Here is a 17,898-nt window from a genome sequence, read left to right as displayed (position 1 = left end):
TTCAGCTTCCACAGCAAGTTTTGAATGTTATTTTGGAGGCCAGAAGGCCTAGTACAAGGAAAGTGTACGCAGATAAATGGACGAGATTTTTATTTTGGAGTGCAGCGAAAGCATTTGATGTTTCTAAGCCTAATTTAAGTGTGGCTCTTCAATATCTTACTGAGTTACTGGACAAAGGTTTGTCCTTCTCTTCTATTAAGATTCATGCTGCAGCAATTTCTGCTCACTATGATTGTGACCCACCATTGTTTTCTCATCCTTTGTTTAAGCAATTCCTTAGAGGGGCAAAGAATATAAGACCCCACGAGAGCTCCTACTCCTGCTTGGGATCTCAATTTTGTGTTGGAGAAACTCACTCTACAACCTTTTGAGCCTGCAGCTACTGCTGAGTTGAAATATTTATCATGGAAGACTGCTTTTTTGTTGGCCATTACCTCTGCGAGAAGGGTTTCTGAATTACAGGCCCTTATGGCAGTTGAACCTTTCTTAATTTTCCATAAGGATGGGGTATCTTTGCGTACTAATCCTTCCTTTATGCCTAAAGTGGTTTCTAGTGTGTCTTTGAACCAAACTATTCATTTGCCTACCTTTTATGCAAACCCCCAAAATAAAGGGGAAAAGATTTTGCACACTTTGGATATACACAGGCAGTTGCGATATTTGAGCAGAACTAAAGGGTTCAGGCAGTCTCAGCAGTTATTTGTTTCTTTTGCTTTGAGTTCTCAGGGCAAGCCTGTCAAAACAAACTATTTCTAAGTGGATTGGGTTGTGCATTGCTTTCTGTTATTCCCATCATGGCAAGGAGGTTCCAGCTGGGATTAGGCCTCATTCCACTAGGGCTACTGCCACTTCAACAGCCTTTTTAAGGGGGGTGGCAACTAAAGATATCTTGGAGGCAGCTACTTGGAGTTCAGTGCATACTTTCTCTAAGCATTATCACCTTCCACTTTACTCTAAATCTAGGGCTGGTTTTGCCACTGCTATTTTACAGGGCATTTTGGCAGCTCCTGTTTCTTTATAGTTGTGCCATCCTCCCTTACCTCTGCTTTGGGATTCTACCCAAGTGTAAGGACTGCAGCAATGTGAGATGAAGAACATAGTACAGTTTTGTACCTACCATAAATGTAGATGTTCAAGATCCACATTGCTGCAGTCCAATTCCCTCCCTCCTTCCCTCTGTAGTTAGAGGTGTGTGGGTTGGATTGTAAATATTGTGTATATTGTATATATTGTACATATTATTAGTGCTAGGGTGGTTGGTTGGTTGTTTTGTTGTCTTTGTGTTTTGACCTTTCTTGTTAGGGTCTTCTGACATCTGGGGCAAGAAAAGACTGAGGATATGACGTCGGTCATGCGCATTTGTACCCTGACGTCCTGATGTCAGTTTAATGCGCCTTGACCGACGTCAGCCTTATACTTTGATATTCGGGCCGACCGAGGACAGCGGACTACCCAAGTGTAAGGACTGCAGCAATGTGGATCTTCGAACATCTACATTTATGGTAGGTACAAAACTGTACTTTGCATCATGTTTACTGGCAACCACTTAATTCTGGAACAGGCGACTACAGTATTTGAGAGATGCAACTACACAATGTCAAATGTCAGTGGAGACAAGACTCTCACATACAGACAAAAAAAAAAATCAAACTTTTTGTCAGTGACACACATACTCGCCACACTAAGGACCAGACGCACAGACCCACATATGCGGAGATGCTCGCATGCAACTTACCCAAACCTTATAGGTTTCCCCATAAGCAGTCCTCAGCAGCTCCGCTTGCACACAAACAAGACAACTCCCCCACAAGACATAAACCACTCCACGTAGTCTCTCAGCAAAACCACACAACCCAGTATTTTAATCATGGGCGACTGATGTCCCTCTCACTAAGCTGAATAAGGTCACAGTTACTTGCCTGTCAGGTACCAAGATGAGAGAGTAAATTACCTGAAATGTACCTCCCTGGACTATATGAAAAAAGACATGTTTGAGTTGTCAGAATGGGTCATAGGCAGGTATGAGCCTAACAGAGTGGCATTCTTTACTCAAGGATTATGGCCACGATGCCAAAAGAAAGTAATTGATTTCAGTACTTGGCTTAGCTACTGGTGTCACTCCAAGGGCGTCCACATTTTGTCAGCCTGAGAGAACATTGACTGACAGGCCATGCTGCTTTGCCAGGAATGGTCTTCACCTGTTGCTACCAGGCTTTTGGATATTGGCAAAGTCGTTCTCCACCTCCTATATTGCTTTTTTTTAGGCATTGCTAAGCAGATAAACCTTCCAACATAGCACTAAGCTACTCTCAGATAAGCTAAAGCTTTACTGATCAGTACTAGGAGTTTTAACAAACAAGCTACACGACCTGGAAGCACTCCTTACCCTGGAGAGTGCTGACATCTGTGCAGTTATTGAAACATGGTTCAAAGCTGCGGTAGTCACCCCATCAGTGCAAGGCTATAATGCCTTCCATACAGTCAAATCACTTACTGCACATGAAAGACGAAAAGGTGGAGGTGTATCAACCTACATAAAAGATAACCTCAAGACTGTCAAACAATATTGCATGCTTCAGCTATTCCATGTCCAACTAACAATAGGCAAAATCCCTTACCATGTCCTTGCTAGCTACAGATCCCCACCATGTCCCAATAAAACCATACCTCATACCTGAATGTACTAGAATATCATACCATTCAGCCCAATGCTATTTCAGATATCTCTCCATTAACTGGGAAGCTTGTATGACCACTAACATGCAGGCTCAAATATTAATAGATTTTGTTAGTGCAAATGTACAGCTAGTCTGCACTCACACTAGGGATACAAATATCCTAGACCTGGTAGTCCAACTTGGGGGAGCATTGCACCCCCCCCCCCAAATGTGATGTCTTCACTTGTTAGATCGGATTGCAAAGCTGTCTCCTTTGAAATAAATATAAAGTTAGTCCCCATCTAACCCAAGAACCTTTAAGAACTTTTCTAAGGCTAACTACATCCCATTAAGTTTAAGTAACAGCATAACTCATTTCCAAGCTCCCCCAAACACAGGATATATATGGAAGCCTATGCAGAATGTACACACAAGCATACAAACAGCTGCATAGAAATGGATGTACCAGACCGAAATAAACCTATGTAACTACCGTGCAGTGGTAGCATTGTCACCTCACAGCAAGAGGTTCTCTGGTTCGATTCTCTGCTGGAGTGCCTTCTGTGTGGAGTCTGTATGTCCTCCCTGCGTTCATTTTCTCCAGGTACTCCGGTCCCACGTTACAAAGACATGCATCTGGAACGTTTCACCTTGGGCATCTGCTGAAAATAAATTGGCTTTGTTCCAAGTCGGACATTCTCAGTAAACAAATGTTAAATAAATAAAAAAATAAAAGTTGCAAAAACAAGCCACCCTGGTGGAACCCCGGTATAAATTGGTTGTACAGCAAAAGAAAAAAGTCCTGTCCAGAAGGAGGAGAGGATGTGCCCAACAGGGCTAAAACTCTCATTAGTTTAAGCAAGCAAATCAGAGGAGGAGTAGTAAGTCTTCAAAAGCCAACTTTGAGGCAGAAATAGCCTCCCAAGCAAAAGATAACCATAAGGTATTTTTCAGTTATGTCCACAATCTTAAGGGCAACACCCAACAATGTGTGGAATTAGTTGTAGACAGTACCTGTACTTAGCCAAAGGATGTAGCAAATCTGCTGGCCAATAAATTTAGCTCAGATTTCTCACCTCCCCCAGTAAATTACCTCCATCACTCCTCTGTTATCACGAAACAGATAATCACTTTTGTGCTCAAAAGCAAACCATGGCCTTAATGGGCCCAACAATTTTTCAGGATGCCTGTTAAATGGCTTGAAACGCATCTTATCAGGGCCCACTAGGATCTCTATTTAACTACAGCCTCCAGACAGGCTTTGTCCTTAGGGAGTGAAGGACAGCAACGGTCATACGTCTACATAAATGGGGGCCATCAACAGACCCAGGAAATTACAGACCAATATGTCTGACTTGTCCAATATGCAAGGCCATGGAAAGTATAATCCCGAACCTGATATATGGGATATCTCCAAACATTGGCCCAACCCAGTTTGGCTTAGTTAAGGGCAGGTTGTGCCTGCTCAGTCTGGTGGTCTACTTTGTAACTGTCTCAAAGGATGTGGACGAGGGTAAAACAGTTCATGTTGCCTACCTTGACTTGGTTAGGGCATTTGACAAAATTCCCCACTTGGGTATTGTAGATAAACTCTCAAAACTGGACATAATTCCCAACTTCAGGTAGCCAGTTGGCTCGCAGACACGTTGGTGGGTGAAATACAGATCCAGCAAAAGGCCCATTACTAGTTGTGTACCAGAGAGTTCAGTGCTGGGGCCTCTCCTTTTCAGAATGTACTTCTCTGAAGTCGAGGCAAATGTAGATTGCATTTGACTGACCAGGTTTGCTGAGGACTTCAAGGTAGGGGCAGTCATTGAATTCCCCAGTAATGTAGATAATCCTCCCAAAAGTTCTGATTCTGATAAATTGGTGCCAGAGCCATGACCTAAAACTAAATCCAAAAAAATGCAGATCCCAGCAAATTACAACATTAATAGAACAGTCCTAAGAATGGACCCAGTGGTGAGATATAGGTACACAGACAATAACCTGAACTTTGCCCTTCATGTGTTCATGGTGGTGAGGTAGTCCGGGTCTATATTAGAAGCCCAAAAATCCATTTGAGTGAACCGGAAAAGAGCAACACATTGCACAAACTACGGAAATGGCGAACGTCCAAAACCGCGAAATGTTGAATTGTCATGGTTGGCCTATCTGTGGTATAGCTCCCTAAGGTAAATGTGCGATAGTTAACGGACCTTACGGTTAGGGTGTGGGTTAAGGTAAGTGCATAGATAGGTAATGTATGTAAAGTTTAGTGTAGAGTTAGAAGTGGGGTTTTAAGTGTGTATGTGTGTGGATTATTTGTTTTGTTTGGGTAGGTAGTATGTAGTGGGCGGTGGGATTGGCAGACTATGACGATTCGAGATTTTAAATTTCACGGTTTAGGGGGTTTGGTGTATTTGCGGTTTGGGCTATATGTGTCGCTGTTGTCATATTCGCTCAAAAGGGTTTTCAATATAGACCCTGAAGTCCTATGTGGCGCAGCTTAAAAGTAAGGGTTTAGCATCCAGATCCAAGGAAGCTCAAGTCCCACTATACTTGGCCATCATCAGACCAGTATTTGAGTACAATGCAGCTGCTGGCATGCACTTGACCAGGCACTTGCAACAACTGATATGGCCTCAGAGTTTCCTCACAAAAGAATACAGGGTATAAGCGTCATAGGATTGCCTAAAAGCCTTATCCCTTTACTCTCTCTCCTACAAACTATTAAGGGCTGATCTATGACTAACTTGTAAGGCATTCTCAGATCTGATCCTCATGGAATTGTTACACATTCACAAAACAAACAATGCGAGGGTTAAGCGATCTAAGGATCTAAACCTGGCTTGTGACATGAACAAAACATGCTGGAGGGGACAGATGCATCTGAGAATTTACCCCTTCTCTGGAACAGCCACCTGTTCATGTGAAGCAGAACCCTTCACTGACCATCTTCAAGCGTTGTTGGATTCAATGGATGGGGAATTGTAAATTAACTCCTGAGGTGGCACCTTTGTCATGGGGCAATCTGTAAAATATCCAAAGGCATAGTCACATACCTTAATTCATTCTCTATCCCTTGGGTATTGAATGTCTGGGTATGTCTGCATAATAACAGCTAGGCTTGTAAGGACTTGTGAGCTGTTTGCCTAGTAGTCTTATGTGAACCTATGTAGTTTACAGGAATTTTGTTAAACTATTGCAGAGATCAAGGTTAAGTCCCAGGACCTCTGCATCCATAATATTACTAAATTGATAGCAGCTAGACCAAAAATCTAAGGTGACAGTGGCAACAGCAGTTTTTTGAGTTGCTGAAAAGAATGAATGACATTGGTAGAGAAATGTTGACATAAATTGGGTAACAGGATCTAGTAACATTAAGGTTATTTAGTTAAGTGGTGGGCTCCAAACCTTTGAGGTATGCACAGTAAAGAAGAAACCTGATATAAGAGGCTGTAGACTACAGCTAAACTGTACTGTAGAACATGTACAGTGCGGCTATTAAAAATAGTTTCTTGTTTGCTATGGATACTAATCAGGAGGTTCTGGTCCACATTCCAGGTTAAATTCAGTTAAATGTGAAAATGTTTTGATGAATGAAAATGCAAAGACTGATCTGCTGAAGCACAAGTCATTTGCTGCCGTTTTTTTATTCCTGCAAGACCATATTGAACTGTTTCATACTTTTACATTGTCTTTGTTGTGAGAAAGTAGTGCAGCCTAAGGTATAGAGTAAACCTTAAGTACATCTTAGTCGGGGTGTTTCGGTTACATATGACATCTCTTGCATAGTTCCTCTCAGTCCAGCGCTATCACCTTGCATCCACATATTTGAATGCATGAAAGTCTTGCAGAGCTACTAGTTGCATTTTTTCTTTACTCAAATAGCTACAGTTGTTTTAGGTTAAATTACATAATTTTATTTAGTCAAGAAGATATTTTCAATATTTCATTTTAGCATTTAAATGGGTCTCGGCAACATTTTAGCAGGAATGTATAACTGCCTGCTGATACAGATTTGTGTAGTATAGTATGTTTGCATAGAGACTCCACAACTGAGTACAGATTAGTTTTGCAGCCCACTTTGATGTAAAAATTTTGGGAAGAAAACCCAGACGTTTTTGCTGTTTGTGGAAAAAATGAAAGATTTACTGCTGAACTCTATGGGGAGCAAGCAAAGAAATTTAAGCTTAAAAGAAAATGGTCATGTTTTGGAGGTCAGTGGATCGTAATTGAGACCCTTGAAACTAACTTTCATTGTGGCTAGGGAGAATATGTACCAGTTCCAAGACTGCAATCAGAGTATTACCCCTACTTAGAAGTACAGCAAACTGAGTTTATCCTAAGTAAGAAGAATGTGGAAGTACACGTGCCCCCCCCCCCCCCCCCCTTGGGGGATGTAGAATGGCAGAACAAAGCATTTCAAAATTCACCGTGTAGTGTTCAGATTGCAGGTTTCAGTGTCAGGGCTTGGAGTATGTGGATTAGTATTGCCACCTATCCCTTTTTTTTTGTTTGTTTTTTTTCTCCCCCTCTAGGCTATCTGGATTGTCCGGTAGTCTGGGAAACTGTAAAAACTTCGGTATTCTGCTTCAAAGAAGAAATACACTGTTGGAGTTTGTTAAATCAACGGATTTTCTGTGAATTTTTTTTTTTTTTTTTTTTTTTTTTTTTTTTATATACAGAAAAGCTTAGTAAATCGGCAGAAAGAAAGCCATCATGAATGGAAAAGAGGAAATTCCTCCTCACCTGACATGACAGTAACATCAAAGAATGGGTGGGAAGTGGGCCGGGAGAGGGAGGAGATAGGTGGAGTTATTAGGGTGCAGGAGTGTGGCCTTGGTCCGGTTTGGGCCACAAAGAAAGGCCACCCTAATGTGGATTTGCACTTCTAATGGAGAGCAAGTAAAACTGCATGATCAAATTACATGGAATTTTATGTTGTGATTATGGTTGTAGGATGTGATTAGATTTAGTGAGAATGATTTCTTTCTTTAGAGGCAAAATGTTTTCAACATGCCTGGTTATATCCCTTTAATTTCCTTAAGAGGGTGGTGACTGGTGCTGTGACCCAAACTGTAATAGACCACTTTAAGTTTAAATGTGCAAAACAAACTTTTGTTTTCTCACCAAAAAGTGTTTGCATACATCTTTATGCATGTGAACATTTTCTTCTGTGAAAATAAGCTTGTTTTGCAGCATTCACAGAAGCTGTACTGCCCCAGAAACGGCCTATGAGGAGGAACCCACCCTGGAAGAAGTGAAATGAAAAAATGAAGTCCGGGAAAGCAGCAGGCTTAGATGAGGTCACAACAGATATGATAAATATGCTTGGTGAGATGGGGGAGAAATGGCTCCTGAGGGTACTCCTAGTAGTGTGGAGAGAAAGCTTATCCCAGGTAAGTATACTCTCCCCAGTGTACAAGAACAAAGGGGACATCAACAACTGTGGGCAGTATAGAGGCATCAGACTCCTGTCACATTGCATGAAACTTCTGAAGAAGGGTGACTGATAAACGGATGCGCAGAGTAGTAGAATGTAAGATGTGAGATGAGCAGTTCGGATTCAGATCTGGATGCAGCACAACTATTTGCAGTGAGACACATAGCTGAGAAGAAGCTAGAAATGAGAGAGTCCAACTGGGCATTCCTAGACTTGGCGAAAGCATATGGCAAGGTCCCAAGAAAGCTGATTTGGGCAGTATTTTGTGGTTCGAAGTACCAGAAACATTAGTAGAATTAGTGCAGGCTGTGTACCAGGACCCAATGACTCGAGTATGAACTGCGTTTGGTCTCTGAGGGTTTCTGAGTGGGAGTGGGTGTGCATCAGGGTTCAGCTCTGAGCCCACTGCTGTTCATACTGGTGATGGACTACTTTAACAAACAGGTCGGAGGGGACAGATCAATAAAGTTGCTGTATGCAGATGATTTTGCATTACAAGCACACTCAGCAAGAACGTCAGCAAAGGACAGAGGGAATGGAATACAGTACTGAAGGCACATGGGATTAAGCTAAGCATAGATGAGACAGTGGTAATGGCAATATATTTGGAAATCTGAAGAAGCTGAGAATTTAGATGGAAAGGAAGATAGTGGAACAGGTTAATAGGTTCTGGGAGGGGTGGTTGAGGAGAAGGGAAGTCTGAAGAAGTCAAAGCTAGAATCAAAGGGACTGCAGCCAACTCGCATAAGAGTCTCGGGTGTAGTCTATGACAGAAGAATGCCAAAGAAGCTGAAAAGTAAGGTGTACTAGACAGTGTGCGACCAGTACTACTGTATGATACAGAAGCCTGGACCGCAGAGCCAGAGCAGATGAAGCTAGAGGTGATGGAAATGAAGTGCCTGAGAAGAGTGTTAGGATGCAGACTGTGGGACAGATGACGAAATGAGAACATAAGAGCAGAAGCCAAAGTAGCTCCAGTTGGAGAAAAGATCAACGAGAGCAGATTACTGTGGTTTGGACATGTGTGAGAAGCAAAAGACAGTCTGTCGACTTGGGACAGACAGGAAGAAGGTAAGAGGAAATGAGGGGGTCCAGCAAAGAGGTGGCAGGACTGTGTGTGAGAGAAGATCTGGGACAATCGAGCATGAGTGTCATAAAAGGCAGGAGCATGGCATTGAATCAAGTGAGGTGGAGACAGTTAACATGATACCCCAACCCCATGTAGAAAATGGAGGGGAAAGGGGGACTGATTGCAGCATTTAAAAATAAATACAGTTTTCTTCCAAATGTGGACTGAACATACACAGCCATATTTATGGCATTAATGGTAATGGGCAGACAAAAAACAGTTGCATCACTTTGTTCCAGTTAAACTGCTCAATCTTAGTGTGAGAAATCTCTAAACTAAACCAATAGGACAAAGGTCTAAAAACAGGGACATATTTCAGTATTGCCCTTATAAACTTAGAAAATTGCTAGGGTATCACATTTTATATCAACATTTTCTTAAGGATGTGAAGTCTGAAACACTTTGGGTGGCTGCAGTGGTGCAGCAGTTAGCATTGTTGCCTCACAGCAAGAAGTTCTCCAGTTCGATTCTTGGCCAGGGTGGCTTCTGTGTGGGGTCTGTATGTCCTCTGCTGTTGCATGGGTTTCCTTCAGGTGCTATGGTTTTCTCCTACGTTCCAAAGACAATGCAGTGGGTGGATTAGACACACTAATCTCGTCGTAGATGCGAATGTGTGAGTGAGTGGTACGGACGAACTACTGTGGCAGGGCTAGCCACCCAGTGGTGTAAACCTTAGCTCAAGATGATTGTCACTGTTGTGACACCCCAAACCCATGTGCAAAATGGGAAAAAGGGGTTGATGGATGAAGTCTGAAACTCGTGTTTGTCTTTAGTGACATCAATTTCCAATGACTTGTCAGAAAACCACAAATTGTATGAGGAGCCGATCAAAAATATGAATCAAAAAGTTCAACTTTCTGTGAAAATCTGAACACTAATCCAGCATAATTAGAGGTGGAACCCAAAGTGACATAGCTACCTCCTGCCCACCCATTAGTATTAATGCCTTAAACACAGCTTTGTATGTTAAGCTTCCCCATTTGGAAGCTATTTTTAAAATGACTAATCGTAATGTAGTGTGAAACTAATAGTTCAGATTGCAAGTTAAGTTGGTGTCAAGACTCACAGTATGTGGATTTGCATAAAGATGCACGCAAACCCTTTTTATGCAGTAACCAAAGGTCATTTAATGCCTCTAAATATTATCTTTAAGGACAACTAGTGCATTTTTTAAGGATGGGTCTAGGAATGCTGCATTGAATTAACTGTTAAGATACTACGTAAATGTGTGAACATTCAGCAATGAAAGGCAAATGCATAATATTAGTATTCTTTAATTTTGTTTTCAGTGTGATTACATCAATGTTCCAACAACAGTGTTTACACCTTTGGAGTATGGCTGCTGTGGGTTATCCGAAGAAAAAGCCATAGAGTTTTACGGGGAGGGCAGCATTGAGGTAGGCTATTTCTGGCAGTAGAACTCAAACATTCTGTTAATGTGTTTAGTATGGTATTTGAGATTTTTTTATAGTTTTATTCGTAAATGTTTATTTGAAACACATCTTTAAAAATTGATGCACATCATATTGATCACTGTTGCAGTAGCCATACCTATATGGGGTCATTTCCTGTTAAGGCTATAACACTTTTCCAGCTTTCAAAGCTTCAGGGCACCTTCCACGTGCCCAGTGCCACAGTAATTTGGTATGTCAACAAGCAAGGAGGTACAAGGTCCTACTAGCTCTCCTGGTCTGGGATCTTGCTGTCCAGATTCAAGTGACTCTCTTGGCAGTTTACATTCTCTTGTTTCGCAATCAAGTGGCAGACTCTTTGAGCAGGTCCAGCACACAAGCTCATAAATAGATGCTTCACACAAATGTTCTTGGACCTTGCCCATTGGTGGAGCATTCCTCAAGTAGACCTTTTTGCCTTCCCCTGAACAGACAACTAATCTGTTCTGTTAGTCCCATGACCTCTGGCTTGGAAAGTGGATGCCCTGCATTTTCTTTGGAAGGGGATATTTCTGTATACCATCCCTCCCATTCCTTCTACCATGAGTCTTGCACAAGGTAAGGCAGACCTCCCCCAAAATCTTGCTAGTGACTCCCTTTTGGCCCAGACAGGATTGGTTCCCCTTATCTCTCACTTGGTCAGGGGCAGTCACCAGAAGTTACCTCACTGGGTGGATCTTCTCACACAAGGCAAGTAGTCTGTTGTTCATCCTCATTTGTCCACTGGCACTGTGAGTGGAGTCCTAAAAGGGATCCCGCCCTTTATTCTGATGACATGTTTTGGGTCCTGCAGGAGGCCAGGAAACTCACTACCAGGAAATTGCACATGTCCAAATGGAAACAATTTTTTTTTGTCTGGTGCCTCTCTTGCCTTTAGGATCCCCCTCTGTGGAGGTTCCTCTGGGTCTCTCTTTTTTTGTGTGTGATTTGCTCCATGCCGGGTACCATATTCTTCAGTGAAAACTCACCTGTCAGCATTTTCTTCTTGTTTGCCCAGACTCCTGCTCTGACCTAGATTTGAGGTCAAGCAATTTCTTAAAGGCATCCTTCATTTCAGGCCTCCCAGGAAGCCAATTCGATCTTCCTGTGGATTCAGTTTTTTTGCTTGAAAAATCGACTCTGTCTCCTTTAGAGCCTGCTTCTTCAACTTTATGGAAAATTGTAATTGGAAGACTTTCTTTTGGCCATCACTTCAGCTAAGATTTGGCTGTCACTTCAGCTAAGAGAGAGAGAGTGTCTGAACTTCAGGCTCTTATGGCTGTTCCTACTTAGTTTTTCAGGGACAGGGTGTTCATATTAATCCTTCTTTTACACTTAGGGTGGTCAATGAGTTATCTCTTAATCAGCCTATTCATCTTCCTTCTGCAGTCTGCTAGTGAGAAGGTTCTTCACACCTTGGATTTGCATAGACAACTCAGATACTGGTTGGATAAAAATAATCTGAACAGCTTTTTGTTTCCTTTCATCCCATACCTTTGGTATGCTTAGAAACAGCCAAACCCATCAGTTCCTGAATTTTTAAGGCAATTTCTTTAATATTTTCTTGGTAAATGCCTATTGTCCTTCAGTAAAGGCTCATTCTACTAGGGCTGTTGCTTCCTCTGGTGCTTTTTTCAATGGTCTGAATACCAGCTCCATCTAGGAGACTGCTTGGACCGGTCTTCATATTTTCACTAAACATTGCAGGCTGAATGTTATTTCCAGGGCAGGCTTTACTGGGGCTATCCTGCATGGGTTCATTGAGGGTTCTTCTGTGCATCCCTCCTATGAGGCTTCCTCTTGAGCTCTTGTACTCTCTCTTTGGTAAATAATAAAGCAGCAGTGATATGGAAGGACATAGTACAGTTGTGTAAAATCTTACAACAGTGGATGTCCTTTTCACTATTGCAGTATTCACTCCCTCCTGCCCCCTCTGCTTTAGCCTCTTCTTTCTTGTTTTCCTGGCCAAAGAGCTGTTCTGCTTTTTACCTTCTGGATGCACATGTTTTTCCTTGTCCTTAGTGACATCTTGTTCCTCCTGTGATTTTTTCCAGTTCTGTGTGTACATCAGTCACCTTTATGCCCTACACCTTGCATGGGGTGTGTACATGCGACATACAACATCTATAAGTACTAAAGGCTTTGTTATACTGACTGGACCTTGGGCTGTTTTTGGCAGGAGATCCCTTTGGTAAATATTACTGCAACAGCAAAGAGGAGGACATCCACTCTTATGGTAAGATTTTGCATCAATGTATTTTTGTGTCCTGCATTACACCTTTTGATATTTCTTTTTGCCTCTGCACAGTAGTCAAACATAATTACAAATGTAGATCTAGTTTCATACATTGCCATAATTGGAGGCCTTTGCATACAAGCATAGCTTAATAAATATGGAGGTACAGAGGCATTATCCAGTTTGCAGGAAGCTTTTAAGTTTCTACACCATCGTTTAATGTATGAAATGATGCAGATTGGTGCATGAGTAGCTTTGGGTTGTTACTTTTCTTTGCAAATTGGTGCGATAGTGGTGCTAGTATGTTTAAGTAAGGGAGATGTGAAACCCCACACACACCATGCCCAGTAAGTCTTGCCCTTACAAAAATGTTTGGATAATTTTGTATATGTTGTGTATGTATGTATTATGAATGTTGCTGTTTACAGATGCTGTATCCCTAATATTTGCACATGAATCTGTTTTCATCTGCTTGTGTGAGCTACACATTGATGAGCAAATGTCCATCTGTCAGTAACCTATATCAAGCAGTCTAAATCATAATGATGGGGATGGAGCAAATTCCATGTATGTGAGCACACTTTTATGTACAAGTTTATGTATATGTATGTGTTTATATTATTTATCTTTATTTGTATGTACAAGTGGTATAAAACCCTTTGGCAGCCAAGGCCCAGGAGAAAAGCTCCACATTAACATCGGTTTTGATGTGCATAAAGTTACATGATATAAGAAAGAATGCAAAATATAGGTAGGTGTACATACATGACAGTGAAAGCTTTACAGTAGTTTGCATGCATAATTTAGAAACTGAGTATGTACATAGCTTGCATGGATGTAATACAGTATTGATCAAAAATAAACGGACCAGCACCAGAATCCACAAAATTATTTAATATATAAAAATATAACTGTGGGCATGAACTCCCATTGATGAATATATGCAACTCATAACACCCAAAGGGTGAAAAAAAAAACAAAGCATACGGGTTTCAGCATATAGCCTTCATCAGTGCTACCTAGCTGTAATCGTATTACAAACAGTTTATATGTCATAGCATGTAATTAGTGCACCACACAAATAGCCAATCACAACTGCCCATTAAGTCCTGGAGGGAATAAAGCTCCTAATTTAATTATCCATATCCTTTCCTTAAAGTTCAAAAAAGAATGCAAGTCTTCTGAGGATGTATTTTGTTAATAAATTCTGTGTATAATTGCATTAGGAACCGAAACGCCCTCATTTTTTACCCTGCTTACAATAAATTAATTTGGGCCACCAGGTGGCAGACTTGTCCCTTCCAGGCCTTGAAGCCTTCTCCTGACCTGTATTACACCTTTGCTATATATTGTTTATCCACAGACTTGCTATTTGAATGTAGGCCATAACATCTATTTATTTTTATGGTTAGCTCTCACACACCCTCCAAATAGCTCTATTATCTAATCTTGTAACTTCATTCCAGTATTTAGGGTTACCTACCTACCGTAATCCCTGCTTCAACTGATTGTTCTTTTCAGCACCTTACCTCTCTTGTCTCTACCCGCTCCGTTCGCCCTGCGGGCTCACTCCGCTCCCCTACGCCCAATTCCCACCCACTCCAACTGCTCCTAAGCTTATACATCCTCACCATACCTTTTTCCTCTCCAATCACAGTAGTCATCTTGTTAACATTATACATACACCTCTCTCTGACCACCCCTAGTACAACTCCTCCCCTTTAAAGAACACCAGTAAGCTTATTAGTCACTATGCAAACACGACCTTTCCAAATCCAACTAAAGCTCCTAATCATCGTCTTTCTCCTACTTTCTCTAACAGCAGCTCATCTCAATATTCGTAGCATAAATAATAAAATTGCCCACCTCCATGCTCTCCTAGATGTTCATTCCTTTGATGTACTTTAACAGAAACATGGCTAAAACCCACTACACAGGATGTTCCATCTGGGTACGACAAGACCGCAGAGTAAAAAAGGAGGTGGTGTTGCTATCCTTTATAACGAAGGGCTACAAATATTACTAGATCTTGGTTTCTCTTCTGAAAACAATGCAAAAATCATTAGCACCAAACTTCAACTTAATCCCAGCAAATCCCTAAATATAATGTGTATCTACTTACCCCCTGGTAACAACATCACCTCTCTGGAAGGTATCCTTGCTGAACTCTTCACAAAAATTCCCCAAGAGGCAATAATTCTTTTAGACTTTAATATAGACTGGAAGGGACTGCTCTACTGAACCACCAACCTCCCATATTAACCTTAATTGCTTCTCACAAACAATTAACTTCCCAACCAGAATTAATAAACCCAGTAACAAAGAATCCATCATAGACTGGATTCTAATAAATAATCACTAACAACTCTATAATGTAGGGACCCTCCCTGATGATGTAAGTGACCATTCTCTCACTTACATAATCAGGCAAAGGTCGAGCTCACACAACCCAACTATATATAAAACAATAAGAAGCAACAGAAACTTTAACCCCAGTAACTTCCAAGCTGAGCTAAAAGAATGTGATTGGTCACCTATAAAATTACCTCCCACTTGAAGCAACAAACTACTTTAACTCAAAATTCTTAACAATCCTTAACCACCATGCACCAAAGCGTTCCATCAAAATTAAATCTAAACCCACCCCATGGCTTACAAAGAAAACCAGGCAGAAAATTCAACAGAGAAATAAAGTTTGGGCACTATGGAGAACAACTAAAAACCCTGTAGACCAACAATTCAGGCAAAAAAGAAATGAGGCTAAGAAAGCTATAGTCGAAGATAAAAAAAAAAAACTTTTACTTCCACCTTCAACAGACAAACCAAAATAATCCACAAAAGTTCTGGGCTAGTATAAACAGACTACTTCAACCAGGCCAATCTGCAATACCAACCCCTATAGGATCAAATTCTGACAATCCAAAGAAACTGCTAATGCTTTTAATACCTTCTTCACTGAGACCATCCAAACACTTGCTAATCAACTAACAGCCAATAGCTCAGCCCTTCCAACCAATACTACTAACTCTCTCCCAACTCTAAACCTGCAACCTGTCCTAACTTCCCTCATCTGCAACCTCTTAAGTAAACAAAAACCTACTACCCCCTCAGCTGACCAGCTACCTGCTGAATACCTGCAAAAGGCAGCCAAAAGTCATAGCTTATCCTGCATCATTGCTGATAAATAGAACCATACAAGAAAGCACTATTCCCACCATCTGGAAAATCTCCTACATATCCCCCTACACAAGGGTGGAAACTCCATAGAATATTCTAACTATCGTCCCATAGCACTACTTTCCTCATTAGCTAAAATAATGGAAAAGTGCATCCACAGACTGTTACTAGACCCACCTACTCAAGAACAATTTACTGGCCAAATCTCAGCATGGCTTCCGGCCTTTCCACAGTACAACTGCACTCCTATCCTTCACTGACAGCATCAATAAAAACCGTAATAACAATCTTCTCTCCAGCACTTTTCATTGACCTTTCAAAAGCATTTGACATGGTCAACCACCACTTCTCAATATTCTAAAATCCTTCTCTCTGGACACAGACTGTAAAATGGTTCCAGTCCTACCTTGATAATAGATAGCAGGCAGTGCTATGGGATAACAACCTCTCATCCTATCTTCCAGTTACCCTAGGTATTCCTCAAGGCTCTATATTGGGCCCTCTCCTTTTCTCAGTATTTATCAATGACCTCAACCTAGCTATTCCTTTAATTTACTGTGTACAATACGTAGATTTGACAATCTGCTCAGCTAAATCTCAATCCCAACTACAGACTCTAACTCTATGTTCAATAAAACAGAAAACTGGTTTCTACAACGCTGCCTCCTCTTGAACCCCAGAAAAACAAACTCCTCCTCTTCACTCCTACCCATAAATCACTCCCAATGAACTTTTCAGTCTTATCCAATAATGGTACACATATCTCCCGATCCAACAGCTAAACTTCTAGGGGTAACAATTGATAACGACCTGAACTTTGAAACCCATATCAACAATACCATAAAAACTGTCAACAGGAAACTAGGCTCCCTCTATAGGATAAAACCCTTTCTCTCCCCACTAGCCAGAACCACTATTGCCTATTCCCACCTTATCTCCACACTTCTCTATGCTTCTTCCTTATATACTAACTTGTCAAAAAAATAACCTTAGCAAGCTAGCCAACGCTTACAATAGAATTAACCGATTTGCTACTGCTTCCTCCTTTAGGACCCATCGCTGCCATAACTTGAAACAATTAGGCTGGTTAGAGCTTCTGAATCAGATTCACTTTAAACAACTCACCATTGCGCACAAAACCCTTTTTCAATTTACCAGTACCCCGATACTTGTTAGTCTCATTACCCAATATAAGAACCTTTCAACTTACGCTCATCTAATAAACTACTTGTATCAACATATAAATCTAATAACATGGCAGGAGATGCTCTGTTCTCAAATGCAGTTGGAAAGTATCGGAACCAACTCCCCCATGAACTTGCATCACTGTCTTCATTTACACTTTTTAAACAGTCTGAAACTCTTGTCTTAAAACCCATTGGTTATGTCCCTGTACAAATCCAGACTAATTTCATACTATATCCCATATACCCTCTCATAACACCTAATTCCTGCTCTATCTATGTCTTTCTAGATTAAGGTCTATCCTTGCCAAAAACATATATTATCCTAATAGAGATAATTTAAAATACCTAGTTAAATTCTTCTGCATATAATTCTAAAGCATCCTACCTAAGGCAGGCAGCAAGTATTGTTTAAACTGTGAGCGTTGCTGAACTGTTGAAACTTGAAGTATGTATTTAACAATTACTTTCTAGTTACTAATGAAGTCTTGTACATAAAGTCTAAAATATCTTATCTAATGCTTGTAATGTTTTTTTGTATAAACTGTGAAGATTCCTGAACTGCTTAACTGTATAACAACTAGTACCTGTATGTTAGTAGTCTAGTAATCTCTTGGAGCTTATCTCCCCGGACTGTACTGAAAATGGACATAAAAT

General features: G+C 41.0%; 1 protein-coding gene across 1 annotated transcript in view; it reads left to right on the top strand.

Annotated features, from left to right (window-relative positions):
- Positions 1-17,898, top strand: part of TXNRD3 (thioredoxin reductase 3) — a 708,837-nt gene that overhangs the window by 501,065 nt on the left and 189,874 nt on the right. Inside the window, exon 14 of the mRNA XM_044078410.1 lies at positions 10,504-10,611. Within this exon, the coding sequence (XP_043934345.1) occupies positions 10,504-10,611 (108 nt within the window). The remainder of the gene's footprint in view (positions 1-10,503; positions 10,612-17,898) is intronic.

Source organism: Protopterus annectens, chromosome 7.part0 (assembly GCF_019279795.1).
Source record: "Protopterus annectens isolate FY-2018-M chromosome 7.part0, PAN1.0, whole genome shotgun sequence".
Lineage (NCBI taxonomy): Eukaryota > Metazoa > Chordata > Ceratodontiformes > Protopteridae > Protopterus > Protopterus annectens.
The sequence above is the reverse complement of the archived record's forward strand: the minus strand, read 5'-3'. Positions and strand labels throughout refer to the sequence as shown.